We start from the raw sequence: 27,215 nt of genomic DNA, 5'->3' as shown, positions 1-27,215 counted from the left end.
TCCGACACGAGCACGCTGGGTGGGGGGGGTGCGGCCAGCTGGTCTCGTGGCGCGGCGCGGCGAGGGTGCGATGCGGCGCGCGGGCGGCGGCGGTGTGGTGTGTGGGTACTGTGGTGCGGTGTGCTGTCGGTTGTCACCGCTCGGCTGCGTGATTCGTCTCCTCCGAGTTCTCAAGCCGGGGTGCGAGCCGCCCGTAAGTTTCCATTTTGTATCGCGTCCATCTCATTAACGCGTGAATACGCGCGTGATAAGGGCTCGGGCTCGGGCCGGACTTTTGACGCGGCCTCGATCGCGGGGACCTCGCGGGGTTCGTCGGACTTGGCGCGCGGGAACGCGCGGCTGATGAAAGGGAGTGAGAAGCCCACGGTGGGAGAGGGAGGGGCGAGAGAGATACGAGCCGCGGCCGCTGCAGTTTCCTGCCAGTTTCCGATCGGCGTTGCTCCGTATAAGCGCGCCTCCGTCGTCGTCCGTCCAGAATCGTGAGCATCGCGCGGCGTCGAAACGTTGATCGAAAAGCGGCAATCGCGCGGATCGTCACCTCGTTCTTCTCGCATATCCTAGATCCCGGAGCGTCGTATTTCTCGGCTCTCTCTCTCTCTTCCGCGCACGAAAGACACGAGCGGAGCGAATTTTGTGGAGCGAACACAGCCTCCCGTTCTCATCTTCTCGCCCGGCTATCGCCGGACCCGGGACCTGTCGTCTCTCTCTCCGAGCTCTCACCTCAGTTGACAGTCAGGTGCGCGTGCACTCGCCAGTGACTACGCCGACCACCACGTCGACAAGATGAACTACGGGGACATGTCGAACGTTGATCCTGCCAGGTACGTCATGGGACTTTCCCGTCTAACGTAGCCGTTCTATATATATGTTCGGTGTGTTCCGTCCGCCTTCGAATCCCGTTCCCCTTGGCGAGAGCCGCATTCCGCGGGGAGCGCACGTTTCTGCTCCGAGTATGCACGCTACCGCGGACACCGGGCGTACGGGTCGAAAATTTCGTTTTCGCTCGTATACGAACGTTTCGTACACGTGTGATCGGTCACCCGAGAGGTTGATTGGCCAACTTTGGAGCAACATGGTCGGGCGAGCTAAATGAAATCGCGCTAGAACGTTGCAACATAATCCCGGCCGCGTATATATACGGCGAGCCTTATAACGAAACTTTTCCGCGGCGAGATCCGCGGACGAGAAGCCGCGCTTTGGCGAACGATTGACGCGCTTGACGGTTCGCCGGGCTCGCGTGCTCCATTTCGAAGCTACGAGAACGCGCGCGCGCGCGAGCGTTACGTTATTATTTTTTTTTTCGTCGAGTGCTTTGCGTTTTACGCAATGCTTCCGTGGATGCACTTTTTTTTTTCATTAGATCGTTTCCTTGTTATTGAATCAGAGTTTGTTGGGCGACGCGACGGTTTTTCCCCGGAAAAATCGAGATGTCTCGGAGGAGGAATGTGTAATTTCGTTTGCACAGTCCCCCTTTTCCCTCGGATAACTAGCTTTGCAACTTGTACCAGCCACTTGTACCCCGGAGGTTGCAAAATATATGACGAATGTCGAAACTGTAGCTCGCACGAGGTACAGTGCGCGCCACAAGTCGAACAGCTCATACCCTCGTAACTGTGTAATTACACACACACTCGCCGGCGTTATTAATGATGACTTTCACAGTTACGGTTTAGATATTTCCTAATCGAACGCGCCGTTTCCGCATTCGTTTCGGATTCAAATTTCGACTTGATTTTGAAATTTTCAAGAGTTCCGCATGCGTGAAAGATTAACAAGTTCCAAATAAATAATTATTTTTTAATTACAAACTTTTAGCATTATGGAAGATTGCATGTACAGCTTTAGAACTTTTAACTTTGAAAGAATTAACACAACGCCGAGTGGTTCCCTCGAAATAAATATACAACTTAATTGACTTATCTGGACAGCGGTGATCTAGAATACCAGATGAAACTTGAAATATAACTGGTTTCGCGTAGCGCGAGATTATCTGTGTGGATAATCATATTGTTCACGCTGAAAATCTGAATGTCTTTTAAGATTAATCGTTAATTGTGTTTGTATTATCAGCGGTCAATCGGACAACGGCGAACAGCGATGTCCCTTTTCAAAATTTTTTTCTTCGAAACTCATGTGAAAACGAATAATAAATTCAATGATCGGATTTATCAATTTCAATATTTTATTTCGTGCAAGAAATGCTCCACTTTGAGTCATTCTTAATAACATAAAAAAATTAATGTGCGAAATTTTATGGTGGAAGCATAAGTGTAATTATGTACGCTATGATCCAGTTTTCATCTGCAAAACTATAAGCCGTGTGACTTTGCGCAAAAATCGTATCTTTGATTATTTCTGAAAATTGTGTAAATTGATATAATTTTAGTATTTTCACGACCAGAAAGCTATAAGCTTAATAATGTCTTATTAATTATATAGCATTAATAATTTTAACAATAGATATTAATATTACATATATCAATATATATATCTATGCGGAGGGATAAAAACCACACAGTGGTGTAAGTCAAATTTTTTAAAATATTTTCTCGTGTGCATAGATGCAATTTATACATATATTGTACAGATTGCATCTATCCACACGAGAAAATATTTTTAAAAATTTTACTTACACCACTGTAGTTTTCACCCCTCCATATATATATATATATATATATAATATGCATGCATAATTATGATGTATATAAGATGTTTAAAAAAATGTTTACTGCACTTAAACAGAAGTAACTTTTTTAGAGAAACAGAAATGATAAGATAATATAAGATATCATAGCAACAAATGTCTTTTTTGTCTTCAAAGAGTCACCACTTGTTTACTATTATCAACACATTCTTGGAATCTTCTCCAGATGGTTTTCAGATGGTCTCCAGACTTCTGAGGCATATTTCTTTAGGTATTGCAATCACATTTGCAATTCTCTGTCGGGGATCTTGCATCTTAATGATGAACAAGTGGAAATTTTTTGAAGACATAATACATAATACGCTTGTTATTGATATGATAGCTTGTGTTATCAGTTCTGTTCCTGTAAAAAAATTACTCCCACGCAAGTGTTAACATTTTTTGTTAAGCTTCCTGTGCAATTATATACACGTGCACTGAAATATACGCACGTGCACATGTGTATACTTTCGCAATTTTATTATTCAGAATTGTGTGTTTCCCACGGGTGTGATTGCTGCTGTTTACAAAAGAATTGGCCGCGAAAGGAGTGATTGGCGAAAGAAGCCGTCACGTGCGCATCGAGGCGCAAAGTAGCACTCGCAGGAGTGAATTTGGAAAGAAACGCCGGCGCAATTTTACGCGAAGCACGTCCCCGCCTTTCGGTCTTGGTCATCGTCTGTAGAAAGTCTGGCATTAGCTGTGACTTTACCCGTGACACCATTGCCGTGGCTTCGCCGCCACTGCGTTATCTTGTAATAACGAATAACGAAAAACCAAAATATGTAATGCCCTGAACGTACGCAAATTTATCACGACGACGAGTCCAAGTCGTTTAGTGCTTGTTGTCAGAAATATTTATTCATTGATTAAAGCCGGGTTATTAGTAATATGCGATTGGCGCTAAGGAGTCTGGTCAAAGTTTTCTTTTTCTGATCGTATTGCACGTGACCACGCCGTGATGTTCATTGATAATTTGATAACATTTGTTGATTTAGTCTGTTGAATATCACGTAACAATCACGTGATAAAAGTCTACCCGACTTCCTTGTAAAAACCGATATGTAAATTTATGGAAATTATATTTTTGTAAATACATCTGTACTGCATTTATTAAATATAATCTACATTATAATCTATACTAATGCATTTAGATTAAAAATCTCGGATTGTTTTCGGATTTTACTCAAAACAAACCACTCAAATCAGGCAATATTTGGTACTTAAAATATATTTTCGGTTTAAGATACGTTATTTCTGGAATTTTGCTTGCAGATTTACATATATATGTATTAGCATTTTTAATCATTTTTTTTTGCTATTTATATTAAAAGATTATTAAGAAAGAAGAAATGCGCGTTGAAAAAAATTATTAATCGGGTATTCACCGAAAGCAGATTATAAAATATATTATAATGCAAATATCGCATATTCCTATATGCTTGCGTATGCTTTTTAGCATATTTAATCCACATTTTATTAATTTTGTTAACTCTTCCGTTCCCCCGTTGTATGATTATGCTACGTATTATGAATTATGAAATAAAATATTACAGAAGTTTATATTTTTATATCTGCAGTGAATATACATATATATATTAGTTCTTTAAAATCTTATAGGTAACTGTAAAAATGTTATACTTGTATAAATAGTACTATTCAGATAGATAATGTATAGACACTTATCGTGTTTATTATACCGTTAATAAGAAAATGAAAGCAGTTTTCTTTGCGTTTCGAATCTCGGATTTCTTCGAGACGGTTTCATTGTCAGGCTTTCGGAAAGGTCAAACAATCGTATGTTTTGGCGAACTTGAAATGCCGATGTCGTAACTCACCGGCTATACGAATGTCGTTATCGTACGCGCGCGCTTACCGTAACGCCCACGCGACCCAGCGTAACTTCAATGACGTTAAATACATTGATAAAAATTTCGTCATTTTTATTATTGTAACCTCAGTGATTAAATGGCTTTAACTCTTAAATGCGCAATTTTTTATAGTAGCATTACAATAGCATTTTGAGTGTTTTGAGTATTTTTTTAAATAAAAAAATGATTTTCTGGGACTTTCTATTTAGAAGAGAAAAAAGGACTGGAAGGACCAAAGAAGATTCTTTACAGATAGTATGTAAATCTGCGCGTTTTCAGTTTAAACTTCAAAAAGGGAAAGTACACGGAGCATTGAAAAGTCGCTTTGCATACATATAAAGTTGCGCACTTTAAGATTAAGAAAATTTAATGAAATCAGGAAATTATTTAATATAAAGCAAAGTATTTTAATGAAAAATAATTTCTTACGAATTCTTATGTACAACACAGTTATCAGGAATCACTGTAACATTCTCGAGAATTATTCCTACATTATATTTATATTAGCATATAAATAATATATATGTATTAATATATATTGTGTATTAAATACATATATTATTAATACATATATAATAATATAACATATATGAGAAATATGCATATACATATATTAATTGTTAATAAATTACTTATTAATTTTATATAATCTATTATATAAGTATATAATATATGTATATTAATGAAAGATCTTTTGTGATTGTAATTACATCGCTTTACTTTTCTTGGGCATAATCAAAGCCGAATTCTGTAATTGCGAAAAGCCAATTGAGTTAGTTTGAACAAAATCGATAAAAGCTGAATCGTATACGTAATTATACTCTTTTGCTCTTGCCATAAAAAAATTTTATGCTATTTTTTGTGCAAATCAATAAAAGTGACTCTAAAAAGAGTGTCTTGCATAAAACAAATATTTAACCTGATAAATTATGTTATTGATGGAATTAATTATTCGTTTTCACGTATAAGTTTTAAGCAAAAGATTTTAAGAAGAATATTTTCCGTTGCTTCGATGATGCAAATATTATCAGGAAATAAGTTTAAAAAATATCCGATATTTTTTAACAAAAAGACATATATACGTAGGTATATATTATATCGAGGAATTATACGTTCAATTCTTGATTTTTATTTCGTCCATCATTCTTTTATGAATTCTCGGCTGATTTTTTAATAGAAATTCTTTAAAGATTCTGTAATTCTTTTTATTAAAAGAACGATAGTGTCGTAACAATATTAGAGGAGGAGAGAGATTCTCCCTTTCACGCTTTATTTGTTACGCTGCAAAATTACCTCTAAACGATTCGCTCGTGCAATTACGCTCGTTATATAATGCAAATGTATGTACCGAGGAAGAGAGGCACTTTTGTCGACATATCGTGAATTGATGCGATTTTTATGTTCTTCGCGCATTCTATTATGGTGTTCAAAGTTCAATCTTCATGTATCTTTATTTGCGATTATGCCATTGAAAAATGTAAGCGTGTAAACGACGTAAAAAGCAAACGCTTCGACAAGGGGAAGACAAGATAATGTATGATACTTCTTACAAAAGAGCGCAAAAAGCGCTTTTTATTCTTTTATGCTTGCGTGACGGAACCAAAGTTTGTCATAGAACCGTATTCATGAGTTTCTCGTTTCCAATTATAAAATAGATTACTGGAGAATTGCTGAAGAATAGATTACTGAAAGAAAATCTATCTCTTCTTCTCTTCTTTGCACATTTTCATATAAAATTTTAAAATATTTCGAGCAACTGTAGAATATTGATTGTAAGATCAACAAAAGAAAAGAAGTTTTCTGCATCCTTTTTAAATATTTATATTTTCCTTTTATGTTAAAATTACTACATACGATTTATACATAAAATGAGCGAATTTTTTTTTTGTATTCTATTTCCGAGAAAAGAAATTGAACTTGAATAATAATGAAGGTTATATGCAAATTGAAATGAGCGCTTTTGTTTACAGAAGTTACAATCGCAAAACTATTCAGACATATACGAATAGATAAAACTATTTCTTATGCATATTAGTGGGATATATTTCCGTCGTATAGAAATCACAAAAAATAAATATTTATGAGAAGTCATGCAATACAGATTTCGATGGCAACACTTAAATTTTACTTTTATATTTGCATTTACACGCATTTTGCAAGTACGCACTATAAACCCCGAAATTTTTATATACATTTTCAAATTCCGAGATTTGTACACACATATCGTAAATATTTACCGAGACACTTGTCCAAAAATAGATAACTGATTTTCGTTTCATATCTTATCAGGAAGAGGACTCAAAGGTCCCCTTACCTAATCGAAACACGCCACGAGAAAGTGATACCATTTGTCCAATTTCGCGATAGCCGAATTCACGTAGATTGAATTGCGAAAAGTATTTATATGCATGCAGGAATGACACTTTAAGCGAATGTTTCGCCAGCACTCGCGATCGCATCTTAATTATCGCGATATATTTCCACACCGGCCGCGAGCCCGGCAAAATCCGCGACACGCGAAACAAAAGGCACGCAGGAGAAGCTGTCTTAATTGGATTCGCGAAATCGCGAGCATCGTTCGCGATTTTGCGATCTGTCCAAAGAGCGACACGTGCCACGCTTGATTAATCGATTGATAGCGCGACCGATATCATCATTAATGCATATATCGAGCACCTCTCACGAAACCGTTGAGTGATGCGTGCCCATCACGTGAGCATTGCATGCGTCGATCATAAAAGTTACGATTGTGACTAATTGCTTTTAAGTGCCGATACTTTATGAGCGTCAGAAGGTTATCCTCGCGAGACAGTTCGCCGACCTGATACAAGTATCGAGAGCGATAGCTTGTTTGGAATGCTCGCCAGTGAGGCGTGTAATTGTCAGAAATAGATTAGAGGCATTTTTTCCCTTTGTATATATCGTAAATGCAGGGATCGCGCGGTTGGAAAAATTCCTGCGACAGATGCAGTCCTTTAAGATAAGCATAGAAAAGAACATTCTTGAGAAAATATAAAACTGCAGACCTCAATAATCTACATATATATATATAGTTTTACTTCTGTTCCTTAAATTCTTTTTTTAAATTATTTTCTGTTTTTAATGGAATATTCTGTTGTTTGTTTATATGTTAGTCACTATCGAGGCAGACTTAATAACTTGTGAGTCATACATCACGATTGAAGTGTTAAGATCGTTGAAAAGCGCGGAGATATTTTTAATTTCTCAATTTGATTTTCTAGGAAACGAGACGTTATGCGAAAATATAACTGATTCTATCATTTTGTATATATTTTGAGACGTAGAATTATTCTCGTCCCGATAGTATCACACGTTTTTAAAATCGTCTCGTAAAGAAAAAGCTGTTTTATCGATATGAGAATTAAATTATCTAGATGTTACATTGTTATAGATATAATAACTGTATAATTGTTAAACAAGATCAACAAGAACAAAATACAAATTACACAGTACAAGTTTCTTTGACTCTTTATATGTTTTTCTCATTAGAAATATTTAATATATATATAGATATTAACGAAATTTGTTTCTTATACCGTTTGAAACTTTTCGCATCATCAATATTATAAACTTCTCTATTAATTGTTTATCCTTCGGTTATATATTTTATTTAATGATTGTACAGAATCTAACGACCGAGTAATATCTAATATTTGTAATTAATCTGTTTATTACTTATTGTTAGTGGAATTTAAACTTCTCTGTAATTGAATTTTATTTGCTATATGAAAAACTGGGCTTTTCTATACTATTTATGATAAATAAAAACAGAATATAAAAAAAATTATTTGTATAATTATATGTATAATTACATTTAATTATATATATTTAAGATATAATTATATATATAATTTTATCTTCCTTATTTGTACTTATATAATTATTATTTTCGTGGAAAACTTTAAAGTAATCAGCAATAAATGCAACACTTCTTACTCAATTTCAATCGTCAGCTTTTTCGAGCTACGTAAACATTTTATTTAAAAAAATACATTTACGCAATTATAATTTCTTGCTTTAAAAGCTGACCCTGCGAGGAACGTTCTCTGGTGATCGATTTCGTAGTAACATTGCATAATCCAATTTACGTTTCAAAGTGATACTTCTCTATAGTGTCATTACCATATCTATTCACATGTCATTATTTTTAGCGTTGAAGTTCAAGTCTATTGCAAGAAGTCAAAATCATATATCATAATGTAGTGAGTAAAATTTGAAAAAGATACATGCATTCCGCGTGTTTCGACAAATTCCGAATATCCGCGATCGAAATATATGAGATCTCTTTTAAGTGTGAAAATTTATTGGAGAAGAAACTTTCGATCCTGGATTACTAAAAGGGGAATGTGATAATATCACGCGTGGAATGAAGATATATATTTGGATTGTTCCGGAAGCGAACTATGAATCATATCCCGAGTTTCCCGATCTATCAACGTGCAAACATTTTTCCTTTCCAGCGATATGCAATTAAATCCAGAATCGGAAATGATAATGGCATGCAGCACCCAGCCGTTCGGAAAATCATTAGTACTCTCTGTATCCGTCCGACTGGTTGTTTGCATAGTGATCACGCACTATAATCCGCGTCACATGCATCGTGTATCGCATGCTCGATTTCTCCTTTCTTGCTCTCATGTTGATCATGCATCGTTCTTAGTTAAATGTCTTTGTCACGAAAAATCACGTGCCATCTTTGTCATTGGATGACTCCTGACGACACGCGAATTCTTCTGGAATGTTCTTTTAAATACGCGACGGTTCGTGTCAGAACACCAACCGGCGACGATTAAGATTCGCGGGACGAAGATCAAGATCTTCGGAAACAAAGTCGGCTATAGCCGTATCTTGGGATCGATGATTCATGCATTATTATATTTCTGTCTCGCGTGCGCGATCTATCACGCTAAAAATACACGTTCGCTGCTGAACTTCAAAATCATTTCTACGAGTCACGTTTACGAATAAGCTGGTGCAACTATGGTGTTACGTACACAGACATTTTTTGTAGAGGAAAACCAATTTAATTTCTCTTCATTGAAACTTTATTTTAAGGTTTTTGGTTGATTCCTCGTGAAACTATATGCTTGAAATCGCTCGACGCAAATTGGAATTGGTCTGTGCACGTTTCATTGAAATTATTTATAAATTATTTATTCAATTTCATAATTAGTACATAGTAGCTCGATTTAATTAAATTAAAAAACCTACATTTTTTTAAATTGATAATTAGTATTCATTACTTTTCTTATCAGTAATTGTGTTGCGTCAGATTTGGATCTGTTTTCTTTATCGTAATAGCGTCATCTCCCGCAATGAATTACGACAAGTCGTATAGCGATAATCTCGCATCTGCGTAGGAACGATAGTAAACCGTATGATATCATAGTAAGATGAACTCGCTGAACTGTTTCTGCAAGGCATTTAAATGTAAGATTATTTTTTGCTTTCTTAACATTATAAGTATAGTATAGCTTACAAAATAACAGCTCCTTGTAAATTTATGCACGCTTATCTCTAATCATCTATTACACAATTTCACCGTTATTTTCTTACATTCTAAATAAAGTTAAAAAAACGAGCCACACTGAAAAAAAGGTTTGGTTATAATAACCTAAGGCTTGGTGAAATAGCTTCAACTAAAGGGTTTAGTGATTATGACGAAATATTTGGTTAATGTTAACAAATTTGGTTAATGTTAACAAATTCGGTTAACATTAACCAAATATTTCGTCATAATCACTAAACCCTTTAGTTGAAGCTATTTCACCAAGCCTTAGGTTATTCTAACCAACTTTTTTTCAGTGCATATAAGTAAAACACAATTGTTTATTATGAACCTAAAATACAAAACAGTTTATACAAAGTGAAACCGGGTATTTACACCAGAATTTGAGTTACAAGCGTATTCGAATTATTTGTCATTGTCGCATCGTATAAGCAACAAAAAGTTCTCTTTTTTTTATGATAAAATTAATGATATATGTCTGTATACCAGACTGTGGAAAAGATAAGAAATCATTTAATCATATATTAATATATAAGTATCAGTTTCTGAAAAACTGGCAAAGAATATAAATTTTAAATCCTTGGCATTTGTATAGAATTTGAAGTTTCGGTATGAATAATATTATGTAAAGATAACTATTTATTATAATATTGCGTTTATTCGATATCTATGTGTCGTACCGTGAAGGATTTCTTTGAATTTCGATGAATCTGTCAGTCCCAAACTTGTACTGTACATTATGGAAGCTAAATAAGTAAATTTGTTAATTGTTTATATTTGATGTTTATTTTGTAATGCAATTCAAGAAAATATAAATAGAACTAAACAATTAATGTGTATTGGTAATAGAATATGGAAAATTGGAAGATATTGAAAGAAATCAATAGCGGTTTATTGCGTAAAAAAAATCAATATAAAGCATTTTGTTATACGAATTATAATTTTATTAACCTAAATGAAAAATAATAGAAATTTGTACATTTATATATATTCTTTTATTTTGTTCGGTGAATTTTAATTGACAAGAAACGTGGAAAAAGTTAATTTTATACCGCCATAAACATGCAAAAAAACATGGAAATTGGGTATTTTGAACTATTATAATTTTGCTTATAATTAACATTAACATTAAAGTACAATTCTTGCTTCTCTTTTTTCTATTTAACGTATTTTAATTTTAATTAAAAACAGAATAATTATTATCAACTAAAAAAATACAAATTCTACGAAAAAAGAACCTATAAAGTGAACCTAATGAAAAGTTATCTCTTCGCTTAGTTTACATTTTTTAGTATATAGACATGTCAAGTATGTAGACTTTCATTCTTATAATTTATTTTATTCTTGAATTTATTTTATAATTATATTTTACGATTTTATAATCATATTTGACATTTTTACATTCTATATTTGTAAATGTCAAAAAACTTGTGCATTTTTATGAGTGTATGTGAATTTAAAAATATCCGGTTTGCGATAAGATACTTAGTTTTTAGTTCATATAAAACAACTGTAGACTGCGACATATTGTACGCGGACTACAAATTGAATTTTGTAATAATAAAAGTTGATTATATATAATTATTTTGATATTCGTATATTTATATATTGTTCGATTTTTGTATGTAAATAAGAGACGCTTAACATGAAGCTATTCGATATATTCGAATAGGATTTGAATCTCTTTTCTTAAGTGCATATGCACCGAGCGCGAGTGGTGCTTCGATATGTTTACTTATTCAAGACACGATATGTTTTACACGGCCTTTTAACTCATGATTGTATGGGTGAGTCTATATGTATATACGGTTTCCTCGCGCAGCACTTTATTTTTTATTATACGTCGCTTTCTTTGTACTAATTAATTTATATGCCTCGCTTTGACGATATATTACTTTTGCACAATTCTTTTAAAATTATAGCTGATGATGTAGAAAGATAAATCGAAAGGCGCATGTCGCATGAGATTTAATAAATCCCGAAATGAAACATTTTATAATTCTGTTTTTTTTTATTTTTTTTTTATGAATATCTTAATTTATTTTCTTGATATATTTCTGTAAAAAATTTTGCTCTTTGGAAAAATCATCTATCCAGAAGCTGACTATTGATTTTTTAGCTATGTAAAGAGTACCTGACGAGGAATACTCAATCACGTGTTTACACGCTCTAGTTGGATTATTTTTATTTATTAGCGACAGGGAAAGCTGTCAATGTGATGCCAAGCTAGTGATATAAAATGTGATAAATTTTTCACGAGCGACTTAAGTATACAGATGAAAGTCCAAAACGAAGTCAGACGATTATTTCCGTGAACACACGTAATTCATAATAATTAACAACTTTTATATTACAAATATTTCGACTAAACAATTATTTGAAAAACTGTAAATATATATATATATGCTTACATATCAAAGTCTTTCGTTTATTTATTTGATTTTGCAAATACCGAGTGAATTTCATCTAAATTCGTTACACAACGTAAATGTTTCCGTTTTTAAGAAGGTGAAGGCATATAAAATCGAAATTTGAAATTATGGAATCTTATTGTTGCTTTTTTATGATGCCTATTGATTCACAGTGTGAATTTATTTTTTGTTTTACGGACGAAATTTGTATTAATGAATTTGATGACACACTGTTTTACGCATTTCACGTTTTCTATTTAAAATAATACGAATAAATATAAATAAACTTAAAGATCTACTTTTTATAAATTATTTTTTTAGAGAGTAGCCAACGTGTATGTAACTGAAAAATCATGCGTGTAAATCATTAAAAATTTAAATTTCGTGCATTTTAATTTATAATAGCTTATATCCTGCGCAGTATTTATGTATATGTACAATACGTCATTATACATAAGCTGAAAAGCAAAGTTAAATATAAATATTAATAACGGAAAAATAATATCAGTATGTGTGCACACATACGCGGTGTTCTACGGTTAACTTTAATTTCTTAAGTCTGAAACTACTGTGATCGGGATATATTTGTTAGGGGAGATCTTGGATTTATTAATCTATCTACTATACGTTATTGAAATAATTTATTTACGTAGCAGCGTATTTATAAGTGTACTTCTGTTTAATACAATGCTATATAAAAATTAAAGTTTAAAGTATTGTAACTGTTTAAAAAATATTTTTACGTAAAAATTAATATAATATTTATTATATCTTTCGCATATGTTAACGAGAACGTTTGATCGATTATTTCATTATTAGAAATATATAATATAATATATTTGTAATAGAGTATAATTTTTTTTTAATATTGGAAAACAAAAGTGCATTTTGACAAGAGCTAAAATTTCAGTGCTAAAGTTTAATAATTATGCGTGTAATATTTTATTTATTGGGAATAAAATTTTGATTAATTTAAACATTTTGATTAAATTTAATATACATTTTATTTCTCTCTTGCGCAGGCAAGATTTGCGTATTTCGCATTTTTAATAGAACGATCGGATTTCAAAGTCCTAAACTTTGTACAATAATTAAAATGTATGAGTGCATTTAAAATAGTATTCACATTTTAATTTATAATAATTTATAACATTTACGCTAAAAAAGCTAACTCACTTCAGCAAACTTATTATTAGTCGAATTAATTGGTAACAAAAAATGTGATCGATATATATTATATGATGAATATTATCCGGAAATTTATGTAAAAATCAATGAAAATAAAATATGTACTATAGGTATTTTACGTAAATAAATGGCATTTTGAATAATTACTCCAATAAAAATAATGTGAAATATTTTTATATGAGTAAAATACCAATACAAATATTTTGATATTAATAACATATGATTTCTAAAATGTTGGAGAAATCTAGGAATAAATGACGCGCGCATTGTTGTGTGTTTCAGTTGTATATATTAATAAATGTCACGCAACTTAAACTCGTATGTGACTTAACAAATAATTTGACGTGATGCCGAGTGACACTGAAACCCGAATAACTGCATCGGTTAATCCATATGATATTAACTTCAATTAGCCTCTCTCGGCACCAGTCGCAAGTGCCAGCGGCACGATAAAATCAAGTTTAATTCTTCGCGTTGAAACGCGCATTGTGGAAAATCTCACTGGCGGCTCGGCGAAAGTAGTCGACAATCTTTCCATATACTTTTGCCGTTGGCGCGTAATTTTCCGGTAGATAGCAACGATGTAAATCGTGTGAATTGGCGGAAGTTATGCCGACGTCTATTACGTCAGCAAAATTATAATTCTTTAATAAAACATGCGTTACATTCTTACATGTATATGGTTTATAACATGGTTATATATATACATAATTATACATTTTATTAATTATAATATAAAACACACACAAACGTACACAACACACACGCACGCTCACATGAATAAGATAGCAAAGTTATTTAAAAGTCGATTTTACTTCTATTTATTTAGTTTTTGTGTGTATAAATATTGTTCGATGCAATTTATATACTTTTGAAAATAGAATATTGCCAGAAATATTCAGAATAGCTTTTGACTTTTGAACTTTTCAACTAAAGTGACGCAGTGTAATCAATATGGTATATTTCCTATAGGTATACTGTAGATGTGATATTTCGTATTTATAAAATTTTATGGTGTTGATACATTTTTGCACGAAATATTGGGGCATGAGTTATCGACATCACTGACAGATGTCCGATAAGATGATAATTGGTCACGGTCCTATCCGGCTGTTACGTGTGATAAACGCTCTTTTTCCTCGGCGTAATCATACGTGATTTTAAATTATCCGAATCCAAAAAAAGCTGCACTGCGATTATGCACGTGTACTCAATTATTTATACGATATAATGCGATATTAGATATATGTATCAATTATTTATTTAAATGTGCATAATGCGTACAGTATATATCGATTAATAAAGATAGGTAAATCCAAGTAAAAATGGGTAAAATATTGAGGAAAATATTGATGTACGTCAAATTTTGCATTTTTTTCGCTTTAGTTTGTTACGCAAGTAAGATATCGTGAAATAGTATTATTACATTGAAAAAGTATTAAGCATTAGTAATTATGGATAAAAATAATAAAAAATGATTTAAATATAGTAAATTCGAAAACAAAAATATCCGAATATTACAAAATTACTTATTTAAATGTACCCTATATGTTTTTGATTAGAAATCTTTTCTATAAAATTAAATTTGAGAAGTCATGTGAAGAAGACATGTGCTAATTAATTTGAAATTATTACAATTAATTTCATAATATATCACTCTGTATCGAGTAATTTAATACTGCAAATTAATTAATATAATATTTGAATTTATTATAATATTTAACAATAGAGAATCGCGGAATTAGCTCACAAATGCTTGATCGGCGGTATCAGACAAAGTGAGATCGCGTTTCGTCGAAGAAATATGCAACGTTCTTTTTCTCGATATACCCTTCAATCATGATGTAAAGGTGCGTTTCCTCCATAGAGTACACGAGAAAGAAAGAGAATGAGAGAGCGGCGAATGATGAGGTAGAGCGTTACGTATGTCAATCGTCTTAGAAAGTTCACCGGTGGTAGTAGTACCGACGCAGAAAGTGGACGGTGATTTACGAAGTAACAGTGACGCTGCGGATCTTGTTTATTTGGGACACGTATATGAAAATCCAAATTGTGTTCTACTTCTGAAGACATTTGGATCTTATCAGTTCTCTAGATAATACACATAGGCCGCGCGGTATTCATAGTCTTCAAGATCGTCTTGAGTAATGTCTTAAGACGCTAATATGGCTCTGTGATTGGTTCATGACATCTTAAGATTGAACTTAAGACGGTCTTAAATAACTATGAATACCGGCCATAATAACGAATGCTCGATTTCATCGTGTGATAATTATAAAATCTTACGTTATCTCATATATCTTTCTCTTTCTCTTTCTCTTGAGACCGGATCTCTTCTACAAATTATTCCGAAGGATACCTCTCGGGAGTAGCATGTGACGTGAAAAAGTATGTTGCCGAGTGTTCATTTTGAAGCTTTTTTTTTTTTAACGTAAAATAAAGCAAACACCTTTAGATTGACGCGATTGCGCTTCGGTACACACTTAGTTCCATGATTTAGACCCTCGTCGAGAGACGGTATTAAATGAACAAGAGTACCAGCGAACAATCTCGTCGCTATAAAATGTTTGCTCTTCACTGAATACCGATGTCCTATGTTGATCTTGCACAATCGTTAAATCCGAAGTCCAGGGTAATCCCGCGCGAAATTTTTTTCTCCCGCGTCATTAGCGGGTTCATCAAATTGCAAATAATTTCCGTTTCTCGGGAAGACCAGTGACGTATTTCGTATCTACACGCCGCCGCGTCGTCGCATGTGCATACTGTGCACAGTGGGAAACATTACCGGGAAGCGAGATATGTACTTTCGCGACGTCATATCCTTCAGCGTAATCCACGTGTATAGTCTTCATTTTTACGATCTCGTCTCGTTTCATTGCTTGACTTAATAATATGTATGTGTTACTTCTAACACAAACACGCGCGCAAAAAAAACATTCCTACAGCATTACCGGCGTTTACCCATCGATCGCCTGGGTTCGGCGTACGCCTCACTCGCTAAATGACCGATTCGCGCGCGCGTTTCACCGTTTATCCATATATTAAAAAAAAAAAAAACCGGTTTGATGACGGTGATTGTGGCTGGGTTCCGTCATTAAGACTAGCACACGTTTTATGTCGCTTGACGTCAGATTCGCGGCCGAAGATCATCAGGTAAAATCGAGCGAGGAAGAAAAAGAGAAAAAGAGCGGCGGCGCAGGGTGATGGTGGGGAGATTGTTGATCGGTTCCGCGCGACTTTTGATAACCGGTCAAAGGTAGCGATCGTGGAAGGCGGCCAGGGGTAAATACCGGAATAATTGCAGGAGACCGGCCGTTCTCACCATTATCATATAATACGCGCTCGCGTCACGGGGTCAGCGCGCAGAGAGCTTTTGCATGGCAAATATACGAGCCGTGGGGCGAATATTCATCAGCGGCCGCCGCCGGTCTTTACCTTCTTAACGGACGTCCGCGAAGCTCGGTCTCTCTGTCGGCCCCGGCAGTCTCGTCCGTAAAGTGGGCTTACCGATTACGGACGATACCTGACGACGACCAGTGTTCAATCGTGGGCAACGAGGTACCCCGCGCGGCAGGATCATGTTGTATTCCAGGCGGTACGTACCAGAGTCTTCGGGTGGATCCTGTCGTCGCGATCGACAGGATCGTTTCGACGTTTCGTTTTTTTTTCACTCCAATTTCTTTTTCTCTCCGAAAATAAAAACGCTTACCGCGAAACCGTGCGACTATCTTCTAATGTACTTGATATTAATCTTAGCTAGCTATAATACACTTATTTTTGAGTCCTTAAGGACTAATTAGTACGAGTCCCCACTCCGGTCCGGGAGACTGCTCGACTTTGTCGCATTGTCATTTTCATTGTAATTAATATTTTTTTATGCTTGGTAATAGGAATTATGGAGATACAGAGTCTAAATAAGATGCGTCTGATAATATCAGGTTAAAAAAATGATTTGAGTTTAAACTGAATTTATTATAACGAAATGTGAAAACTAGAAAACACTGACAAACGTTCAGCGGTGCACTGAACCGGAATGTGGCGAGCTAGGGTTAACGATTTGCTCGCGATACGCGCGAAATGTATTCGTTGCTTAGGACCTTGCCGACCGATCGTTCTGCGTCGAACGCTTCTCTCGCGGAGGAAAGTGCGGACATGTGCGTAGATTAGAAATCTGGAAATGTGTTGATCTTTTGTAATCCTTTGGCGGATCTCCACGGTGAGAATTGACAGGAAGTATCACTTCTCAGGCTCGCGATTGCGTTTTAGAGGCCATTCGCGATTTCAGCTGTGGAATTTAGCGTGTTCGACGCCTCGGGCGGATGGCTCGCTTCGAGGACACTCCTCTTTCGTTTCCCTAAACGAGGCGCCGCGTGAAAAAGAGGAGATACACGGAACGGTACCTCGAGTAGGATCTCCTCCACGAAAAAGTGGCACGGGTTTCTTTCTCGCGTCTGCCTCAGACGTTACTCGTAATCGGGGCTCTATACATATACAGATGGTTCTCGTATCGGAACAACCTAGTTATAAAGCCTTTGTTAAAACGGCTGGTTCACGGTAGCGCGATCTCCATTTCGGAACTCTTGCTCGTCTCCCTATAGAGGAAACTATTTAACCGTAATTTTATAAAAGAGATAAATTGAGAAACAGCTTGGTTGATAAAATAATTTACAGATTTCGGTATAACTTTTACTCAGGGTATTTGTGCCGTTCGGTAAATTTATAAAAATTTTATAGCGGAGTTAAAGTAAAACGACTAAAAATAAACGAAAATTTATTTTCTGCAGTTTAGAGTGCGGCCTAATATATTGTTTTACAAATAATAAATTAGATAATAAATTAGAGAAAAAATATTGTCGTATGTTACATTATTTATATTGCTTGTTGAATGTGTCCGATATACGTTTATATTGCGTATGTAATTTTTCTCCCAAACGAGAAACTGCCTTTAGTAATTTTTTTTGTTTAATGTGTTATACATATTTATTACTTGGCTATAGCAGGTTTATTTGTAACTGATTAAACGTGTTCCTTAAAATTTCCAAGAAATTATCATATCGCAGCAACAACATGTTTATCTTACTATATGATTATCTTATTATCAAGTAAAACGTATTTCTCAAAATTATATATATATATCGATAATCTATAGTTATTGATAGTTATTGATAGACGAATCAGAAAGAAATCTTAGAAACAAAATAAAAACGAGATGTTACAGTTTTGAGATATTGAGGGAAACTTCTCAAATGAGAGACTAATTGGAACATTGAATCTAATTAGAATTTCTGGTCAGTCGAGCTTTCAACATAACGGAGGAAAATAATCTCTCTGTGTTCATATACGCGAGCGACGAAAAATGATGCCCAATATTTTCGTATCTGTATAGCATTGGACATTTGTATTCAGGGAGAGTGTATGTATACCGGAGTTAAAAGCTAAAGGACGGTCAGCGTGCTCGATAAGTAAGGAATGCGTTCTCGTTCTCTCTCTCTTTCTCTTTCTCTTTCTCTGATTTCTTCGCCCATCAGGGCGAAGGAGATAGTCGATTTTTGGATGGATGCTGGACCGGGCCTGTGCGCAAGTGGGACAGAGTAGATCTATAGTTATAAGTGGAGCGCTACACGGCGACTATTTTTAGCGCGTCACCTGAGACACCTCGCTTAATTTCGCTGTCCTTAATCAGTCGAGGATCGATGTAACACGCTAGAACGGGGCGCTTTGTTATTTTCTCCGATGAGCTCTTCGTCCCTTTTAAAGGGTTGCTAGAGAGGCACGCGTACTGTACACACCGCCGGGTGTCGCGGATCTAACGCGCGGTTGCTTTTATAAATAAGGGTCTGCGTAAACAATATATTGCATTATTAAATACTGTAGAATATCCAGGAAAGAGATAATCGGCCACGCGCGCTTGTTGTGCAAAAATTGCGATTTGCAATTCGAGCTTGTGACGTTTGTGCGAACGCAAATCACTTGCTTGCAATTTAATCGTGATTAAATTACGCTTCGAATTTCCGTCGTTTTCCGCTGAAAGCGAAGGCAGAATGGCGAATCGCACATCGATACGATACGCGATACGTCGCGGCGTCGTACAATGCGCACTTTTTAGAACTTGCCCGGTCAATGTGTTTGTAGTAAATTTCCATTTTGCTCACGTATTCGCTATGCAAGTACGGCGATTAACATAACAAAGCGATTTCATGAATTCGGCCGGGAGAACGGTTGAATATTCATGCGCGAAAACGAGCAGTTGGACTTTATTGCGAATTTCAGCGATCGCTGGCTAATGTATAATCGCCGTCATAAGTCCATCGCATGGCGAGATAAGCTTCCCCGGGATCATTCAATTAATGAAGGTCATTTAATTATTGACAAAAAATTTTTGCTATCAATCTAATGAAGTTGGAGTCACCGTTTTTATTGATTCCTTTTTTTACTTTGCTTTTTTTGCGAAGCGACGATAAAATGGACAATATCACTGTTGTTTACTATGTTAATAAACCGATTTGAAAGCTTCTCGCATTTTTCATTCGATACAATCGAGGAAGATTCATCATCTTTGACAAAATCGATATTTCTATGTTTCTTTGATCTCGGAAAAAAATACTAATTAAAATTTCATCTGCATTTAAATAACTCAAAGAGAGATTATATCTTACCTTCGTTATGTTTGTACTTTTAAACAAAAAGACTGACTTTTTTAGAAAAGTAATCTTTGCAACAAAATCATCTTTTAAAAATTTACTGAAATAAAATCGAATTTAAATGAAGATATTTGTAATCTTTATTATATATTTTATATTTATATACAGCACTTAAATGATAGAAAATTCGTCATTACGTTATTATACAAATATTCCATTACATTATTAATGTGAGGTAAAAAAGAAAGTTTACCGTAGATAAAAGAAGTTACAGCTTTATTGAAGAAATAAAAAAAGTTGTTTGACCGTGAACATTGTCGCTGTAATTAATTACTTTTTTCCGCAATAATTATCATGGATATTCATGTAAATTCAAGTTTGCTCTTATGCCTAATAGAATTAGTGATTGAAACTAATATGCATGAAACATTAGACAATTATACGTCAGATATAAAATTATTTACATCGCAATAACAATGACAATAATTTATATCGATACTAAATTAGTTGCAAACATTGATTCGTTAAATCAACATTTAATCCTGTCAATTTGGGATCAATAAGACGATTCGTGTTAAATATGCAACACCTGCGAGTCATTGTATGCAAATATATATTTTTTTTTTTGGAAACATGCATGCATGTTATTGCGCGCAAGAAAATTTTCGATTTATTCGGGCTGATTATTATGAGCTTCACTGACAATCAACTTAAAAGTAAGCTGTTATTTATTTATACTTTTGCAGTGAACGTTGAATTCTTTAGTTTGCTCTTCAAAAGTGATGTATAGATTTAATTTTGAGTTTTTAATATAATAGCTATGATAAGTGGTTTTATAAATTCTAATAGATCCAGGGTACACAGAACATATTTCTTTTATGTTAATAAAAATAACGGGTTCTTTCTATACAGGATATATTTATTTTATTTCATTCTTTTCACTTATTACAAGATTTCAGCAACTTCTGTTGCTGGAATTGCGTATACATGGATGTTATATAAATTGGTACGGTCATTAGCGATGGTATCAGCATTTTCCGAAGATACGAAATCGAATTGCAATCGCATCGAAGACGAGGACATCACCGGATATTCCTCTCGATGTGTTACGCTCGTGCGACGCTACTTGCTTGATGACATTGCGTCATATTCGTATATTACGCCACCATTGTCAAGCGCACGCATACAAATCAGCCGTTTGAGAAATCTTCTTTTCCGCAGCAAAACGCTGAAGCAAGACGCTGGCGTTTGCTCGAGTAAACTTTCGATGTAATGTTTTAACTACTGAATATCTTTGGTCGTCGAACAAAGATCAGAGTTTACCGCGCAGGATTTACATTCCATACATTCAGTTAATGTGAATGACGGTCTCAATGTCAGTCCCGTAAAATGATGAAAGCGCGGTGACTTTGCGAAGAGACGCAAGATCCGAACGACCTTTCCGATCGTCAAGTTTTGATAAAATGAGTTATGATTGGGTCTTGAATGGAGATGTTAATGGATGCAAAAGCGATTTTTTTTTTTAAGAGAATTGAGTTCATTAAAATCATATTAAAAAAAAAAAAAAGTTATAATAACAATAAAAAGCTAATCAAAACAGTAAACTGACGATTAATTAAATGCTGATAATAAATTATATTCTGTTTCTTATATTATAGATCTTTAGCTATCGCAAAAACTTGATAAAACATCTCTGTCAAAATATTAACTCCTTAATTAACAACTTCGCTGCCATCACGGAAGAAAAATTAGCTACCGTAGCAAAACTTTCGCTACTCTTGGTAAAAATATTGCTCTCGCAGCAAAAAAATGTTAGTTGCCCATATTTTACGACTCCTTTTTTTCCGTGATGTATCATAGATGATCCACGCTAAATTTTTCTGGCATGCTTATATGCATCACTCAATATTAATGTATTATTTTGCATGGTACCTGAGGAAGCATTATAACACTTTTATGATGACAGCGAAGATGTTAAATATAATTTCAATTATTTCTACTTGTTGAAAGAATCATTGTCTGTAGTATAGGTTGTAGTCAAGTGCATCTTTCTGTTATCTAATTTATTTTCAACATCACAGATCATTAAGATGAAATTTTCCACCCACATTAACGTATAAAAAACTATATGCATGTCGAAACATGTAATAACATATTAAAAGAACAATGAATAATTTTCATTACAGGAGTCTACGCAGGATCGCCCGGCACGACGAGCCGGAGTTTAGCAACGCCAGCATTCTGAACAGCATGGAGAATTTCGTGCGTACCGTGAGCGAGATGGAGGACACCATCCTGGTGCCCAGCCGCCTGCTGGATCTGTCCGTGGGTGACGCGGGCGATACGGTCTGCATGAAGGGCAAGCGCGGTAGCACGGTGAAGGACACCCTGGCCAACACCGACCTGTACCGCCTCTATAACATTATCAATCAGATGAAGATCGAGCTGCTGTGGTCGCAGGAACCCACGCGAGGCAACGTGGCGGACGATCAGACGACGATTAAGAGCCATCCGGTCGGTAGCCCGTCCGCCGAACTGGCGCACCATCATCCGGCGGCTATGACCGGTGGTAGACTCGGCCACGTGCGCTGTCCCAGCACCACGTCGATGCAGAGCGTGCAGAGCGCATCCTCGATCGCCTGGACCTCCGACTCGGACTCCGAGAACGGCATTGAGATCGATAGCGGTCTGGAGGGTGAGGAGTGCGTGGTCGACCTGGCGAGCATCGCTGCCGAAAACTTTAAGCGTCATCTGCGCGGCCTTCACAGCAGCATCGCCCGTATGACGGAGGCGGCCGAATATCTAACGTTACGGTACCAGGCCGACATGGGCGGACAGGTCTGATTCGCCGACGATATCATCGTAATCACCGTCGCTATCGTCACTGTTGCCGCCTGTGCATCATTGATTGTCGTCGCGAACAGATCCCGCATCCTCGCCTTGTAATCGACCTCGTAGACACTTCCGCGACTCCCGGCTTTCTGAGGTTTCGACAGAACTTCAGGATGCGCCGACGGCGAATTGCGAAGGACTTACAATTCGCCGCGATTGAAATACACTGTCCGCGCGCTCAGTTATGTATGATTGCTAAAGTTACGTTTCGGTAATATTGTATTCATGAGATGGACTACGAGACAATAAATTGTCGTCGGATATGTAAAATTCCGCGCAAATAAACTAGTAGTTCTTAAACAGAATTGAGACTATGAGATAAGATATCTCGAGATATGCGTTTTTTTTTTTGGCATAGCATTATGAGGAGATAACGTTTGATTCTGTTCTGCTTTTAATTGTCTTTGCACCAGCAGTTGAATCCAATTGAACAAAATGAGAAGAACCTAAAATCAGGGACGGATGTGATTATACATAACGTAAAACCATTATTTTATTGCGCATGAAGTACATTGTATTTCTAATAATAGGTTTAAATGTATGTGTCAGCTACGGAAGGTATGAGGAAGATGAGCATAAGATGAAAATTTCATATGTGACAGACACATTTAAGCACATGAGTTATGTAGTTTAGACTCATTCTTACCTGCGTCACATCTTAGATTGCATTTTCTGGTACAATTTTCTTTCGATGAAGCATCGCATTGTCAAGAATAATTCTTTACTTTACGCTATTTCTTTTTACTTTTATATTCAAAGAGTTAGAATCAATTTAAAATTAATACAGATTGCGTTTCAGTTCATGCTTCAAAAAAAAAATTTAATTTGAAAATATAGATTTTCTATTGATGCAAAAACTGTTAACAATACGAAAAATGGCTAAAATAATAAAAAAAAAAAAAAACAATCCATAGAATAAAGTTTAGCCTTTTGATGTTTTATGGATATATATATTTATTTATTTAAAAACTATCGTATATAACAAGTCTTGCTCTCTAGATAAATTTAAACGATATATCAACATCTCGAGGATATAAAATACAAAAATACTTGTTAGAGATTTGGACATTTTTAGAAACTATTTATAAATTGTATGGAAAGAAAGATGGAGTCGAAATAGTTTATGTATATACTATTGTTGGGTGTTATTTTATAACATACACAATTTATTGTAACATAAGTCATGACCAGTGGTTTGTAATTAAAGTACCGAATTACCTCTGAATTATTATAAATACTGCTACATCGAAAGAACGAATGCATTTTGGACAGCGGAGTAAGATTGTACAAACTATATGTCTTGGAATTCGTGTATATCTGCGGTAGAAGCTGTCGCGCTAGATCAATCTCGCTGAAGTATCCCTTTTCCGTTAGATTTTCGCTTTCGTGAGCGAATTGTTAATGTTATCGAATTGTATCTTATACCGCGGCGGCGACCGACATTAGTGTGTATATATACATGCTTAGCGCTCTACGATTATTTATTTCTACGTAAAGTTAATAAAAGGTATCGTTTAACTTCTAAGTTGCGCGAGTTGTGAACATACTCGTTCGCGAAAAATCGTTTTTAAGTCGTAGGTAGAAAAGAATGACACACTGGTCGGCGAATGTTTCCATGCCGATAGAATTTTAGAACGGTGTTTGGAACTCTACGTTTGCAGTGTACATAGAGCCGGTGAGATGCTTTCCTGACGCGTCGATATGATTAGAATCCGAATAATTATCAATCTTGCGCATCGGATGTTTAGTTTGCGGTTAAGAATTTTTTGAACTTTTTTAAAGAAAAAATTATAGAGAAAAGCAAAAGAAGAAAAAATCTGGCGAACAAAAGTTGTTACTATTATAATAATTTTCGGACAACACACAAATTATTTCTAATAAATGGTATAATTTTTAAAAGGCTGTATCTTTCTATGCTTAGGTACACTGTACATTTTGCTTCACATTCGTGATTTGTTGAAAATCTTTGTTTGAAACAAGTAACGCAAATTTTCACATTTTATTTTGTGCTTTTCTTTCCGTTGTATATAGTTTATGTAAATATAAAGATGCGTAAAGTAAATTATAGAAATACGGTGCCATATCTGTTGAAACTTGCGTTTCAACATAATCTGCATTTGTGAGCCGCGCAAAATTGTGGAAACCTTAAAGGTCTGATATGAAAACCATGCCTAGACGATGATTCGGATATGTACTGCGCACCTGATTTAAAATTTTTTGAAAGCCGTCTTTTTAATGCATTTTTTATTTCTTTTTGTCGAATATCTTTTAGAAAAATCTCAAAACATTTAAGTTTTTCATGATTATGCAATTGACTCGCTATGCATAGGTGAATTAAGTTAAGAATTAAGTTATGCTAAGGATGACTTTTATATTCATTCCGTATCGTGAGTTACATGCTTTTATGATTCTCTTAAGATATGGTACCTCAGGGGTTTTCAAATAGTAACGCACGTATATATTGGTATACTTGCTATTATTTATACATATCGATGACCTAATTAAAATAATCAAAAGATAGAAATAATTATTTATTCTCCTGCTTAATAGCAAAGAGAATCGTTGCTGCAATGAATGCAAGCTGCGTAAAATAGTTAAACTTCAACGAGTATTTGAGAGTCCCTGAGATCGTGTATAAATTATGATTATTTATGGGTCATAATTAATACACACACGTAGTAACGTAATCGTTAGAATACAAATACCGTGTTGCGGTAATGGTTCGCTCTTCGCGTGGAATCGTGACTAAAAGATTGACGACGCGTTAACTAGATTATTAATAAAGAATATTTGATACTTGAATGCAATTATGCGAAAAAGAACGCACAAGTCCAATCGGAATATAAGCAAATTTTTACTATTGTACCATTACGCGAAATAAGAAATTTAATTATTCATATCAAGGTTCTGAGAAATGTACATAAAAGAGAACTACTCTGTAAACGATTTAATGTTAATGCAAACCTTCTATTTCGAAAAAGTTCTTTTTTGCATAATTAAGTCTGTTGCGAACGATGTAATTGCAGTCCTTGTGTCAGGACATTCGCTACGCAATCAAAATATTGTCGCATACAGTATTTTGTGCTTCCTTCGTTGTTTGCGCTATGATGAAAAATACTTAGAAATTGATTCAGTCGGTCAAATTTTATCGAACTAATGTACGCGTGCGTTCATTATTTTGGTGTCCTTTTAGCTTTACACAAACGTGTAAGTGTTTGCATCATGGAATTAGGTGGAACTGCCTTGATTTTATATTGCGATAAGTATAATGCTGTTAAAAACGCTCAATTTCAGTAAAACACGCAGTCAGCTTTATAGTAGACGATACCGACGATTGAGATGTACGGGAATCTTCGAGATACTTGTACGGTCTTTGTAAAACGTCTGCGTCACTTGAAAATCTTGTAATAGTAATAAATTAATTACTTCCAAAGTCTATTGTCTGATCTGTCTCACACAGCCAAATCCGTAATTAAAAAAGTATATCAATGAAACTATACGCGATTCCCAATCTTCGAAACTTAACAATTAAGTCCTTATAATACATTACCTTTTTTGCAATGTTTATCTCGATAGAAAAAGAAAATCTACTTTTTTAAATTCAAGAAAGAGTTATCCAATCTGTAAAATACTTTCAATCTATCACGATACAATTTTCAGAAAGGTAAAAAATTTAAACATGTTTTACTATAATATATATTTGTGTTAATTATATAGCAAATAATTACTAAATTTGGGTAATTAAATATTAATTTTTCACGTAAGTGTAAGAATTCTAAATTCGTATTATAAAATTATTTATTAATTATTGTACTGAATTAATATGAAAATATATATTATAATAAATCGTAAAATTTTTAATGCTGCGTTGCAAGTGATATTTTATACGTTTGTGGTCGAAAATTTCTATATATTAATATTTTTCAATTATCTCTGTGTGTCCATTGCAATTTTATACACGTTGCTAATCGAGATTACTCTTATTGCTGGATAAATAAT

The 27,215-nt window shown here is 34.9% G+C and overlaps 1 protein-coding gene across 2 annotated transcripts; it reads left to right on the top strand.

Moving 5' to 3' along the window:
* The first annotated feature begins 120 nt into the window (after positions 1–120).
* Positions 121–26,650, top strand: LOC112466306. 2 transcript variants are annotated; one of them, XM_025034344.1, is made up of 2 exons: positions 121–821; positions 22,511–26,650. In XM_025034344.1, the coding sequence occupies exons 1-2, from the start codon at positions 784–786 to the stop codon at positions 23,166–23,168; spliced, it is 696 nt and encodes a 231-aa protein (XP_024890112.1). In that variant the 5' UTR covers positions 121–783; the 3' UTR covers positions 23,169–26,650. The 2 variants fall into 2 exon arrangements, with proteins under 2 accessions (XP_024890112.1, XP_024890113.1); XM_025034345.1 differs by lacking the exon at positions 121–821 and adding an exon at positions 17,141–17,278.
* Positions 26,651–27,215: the final 565 nt, after the last annotated feature.

The sequence above is a fragment of the Temnothorax curvispinosus genome, unplaced genomic scaffold (assembly GCF_003070985.1).
Source record: "Temnothorax curvispinosus isolate PA1 unplaced genomic scaffold, ASM307098v1 QBEX01016033.1, whole genome shotgun sequence".
NCBI lineage: Eukaryota > Metazoa > Arthropoda > Insecta > Hymenoptera > Formicidae > Temnothorax > Temnothorax curvispinosus.
This window is presented reverse-complemented; position numbering and strand designations above follow the sequence as displayed.

What these genes read in the sequence shown, in the direction of transcription:
- LOC112466306 (XM_025034344.1), top strand. Translation starts at nt 784, where the DNA reads ATGAACTACGGGGACATGTCGAACGTTGATCCTGCCAG. An exon ending in TCGAACGTTGATCCTGCCAG is followed by an intron (nt 822 to 22,510) that starts GTACGTCATGGG and finishes TTTTCATTACAG; the next exon opens with GAGTCTACGCAGGATCGCCC.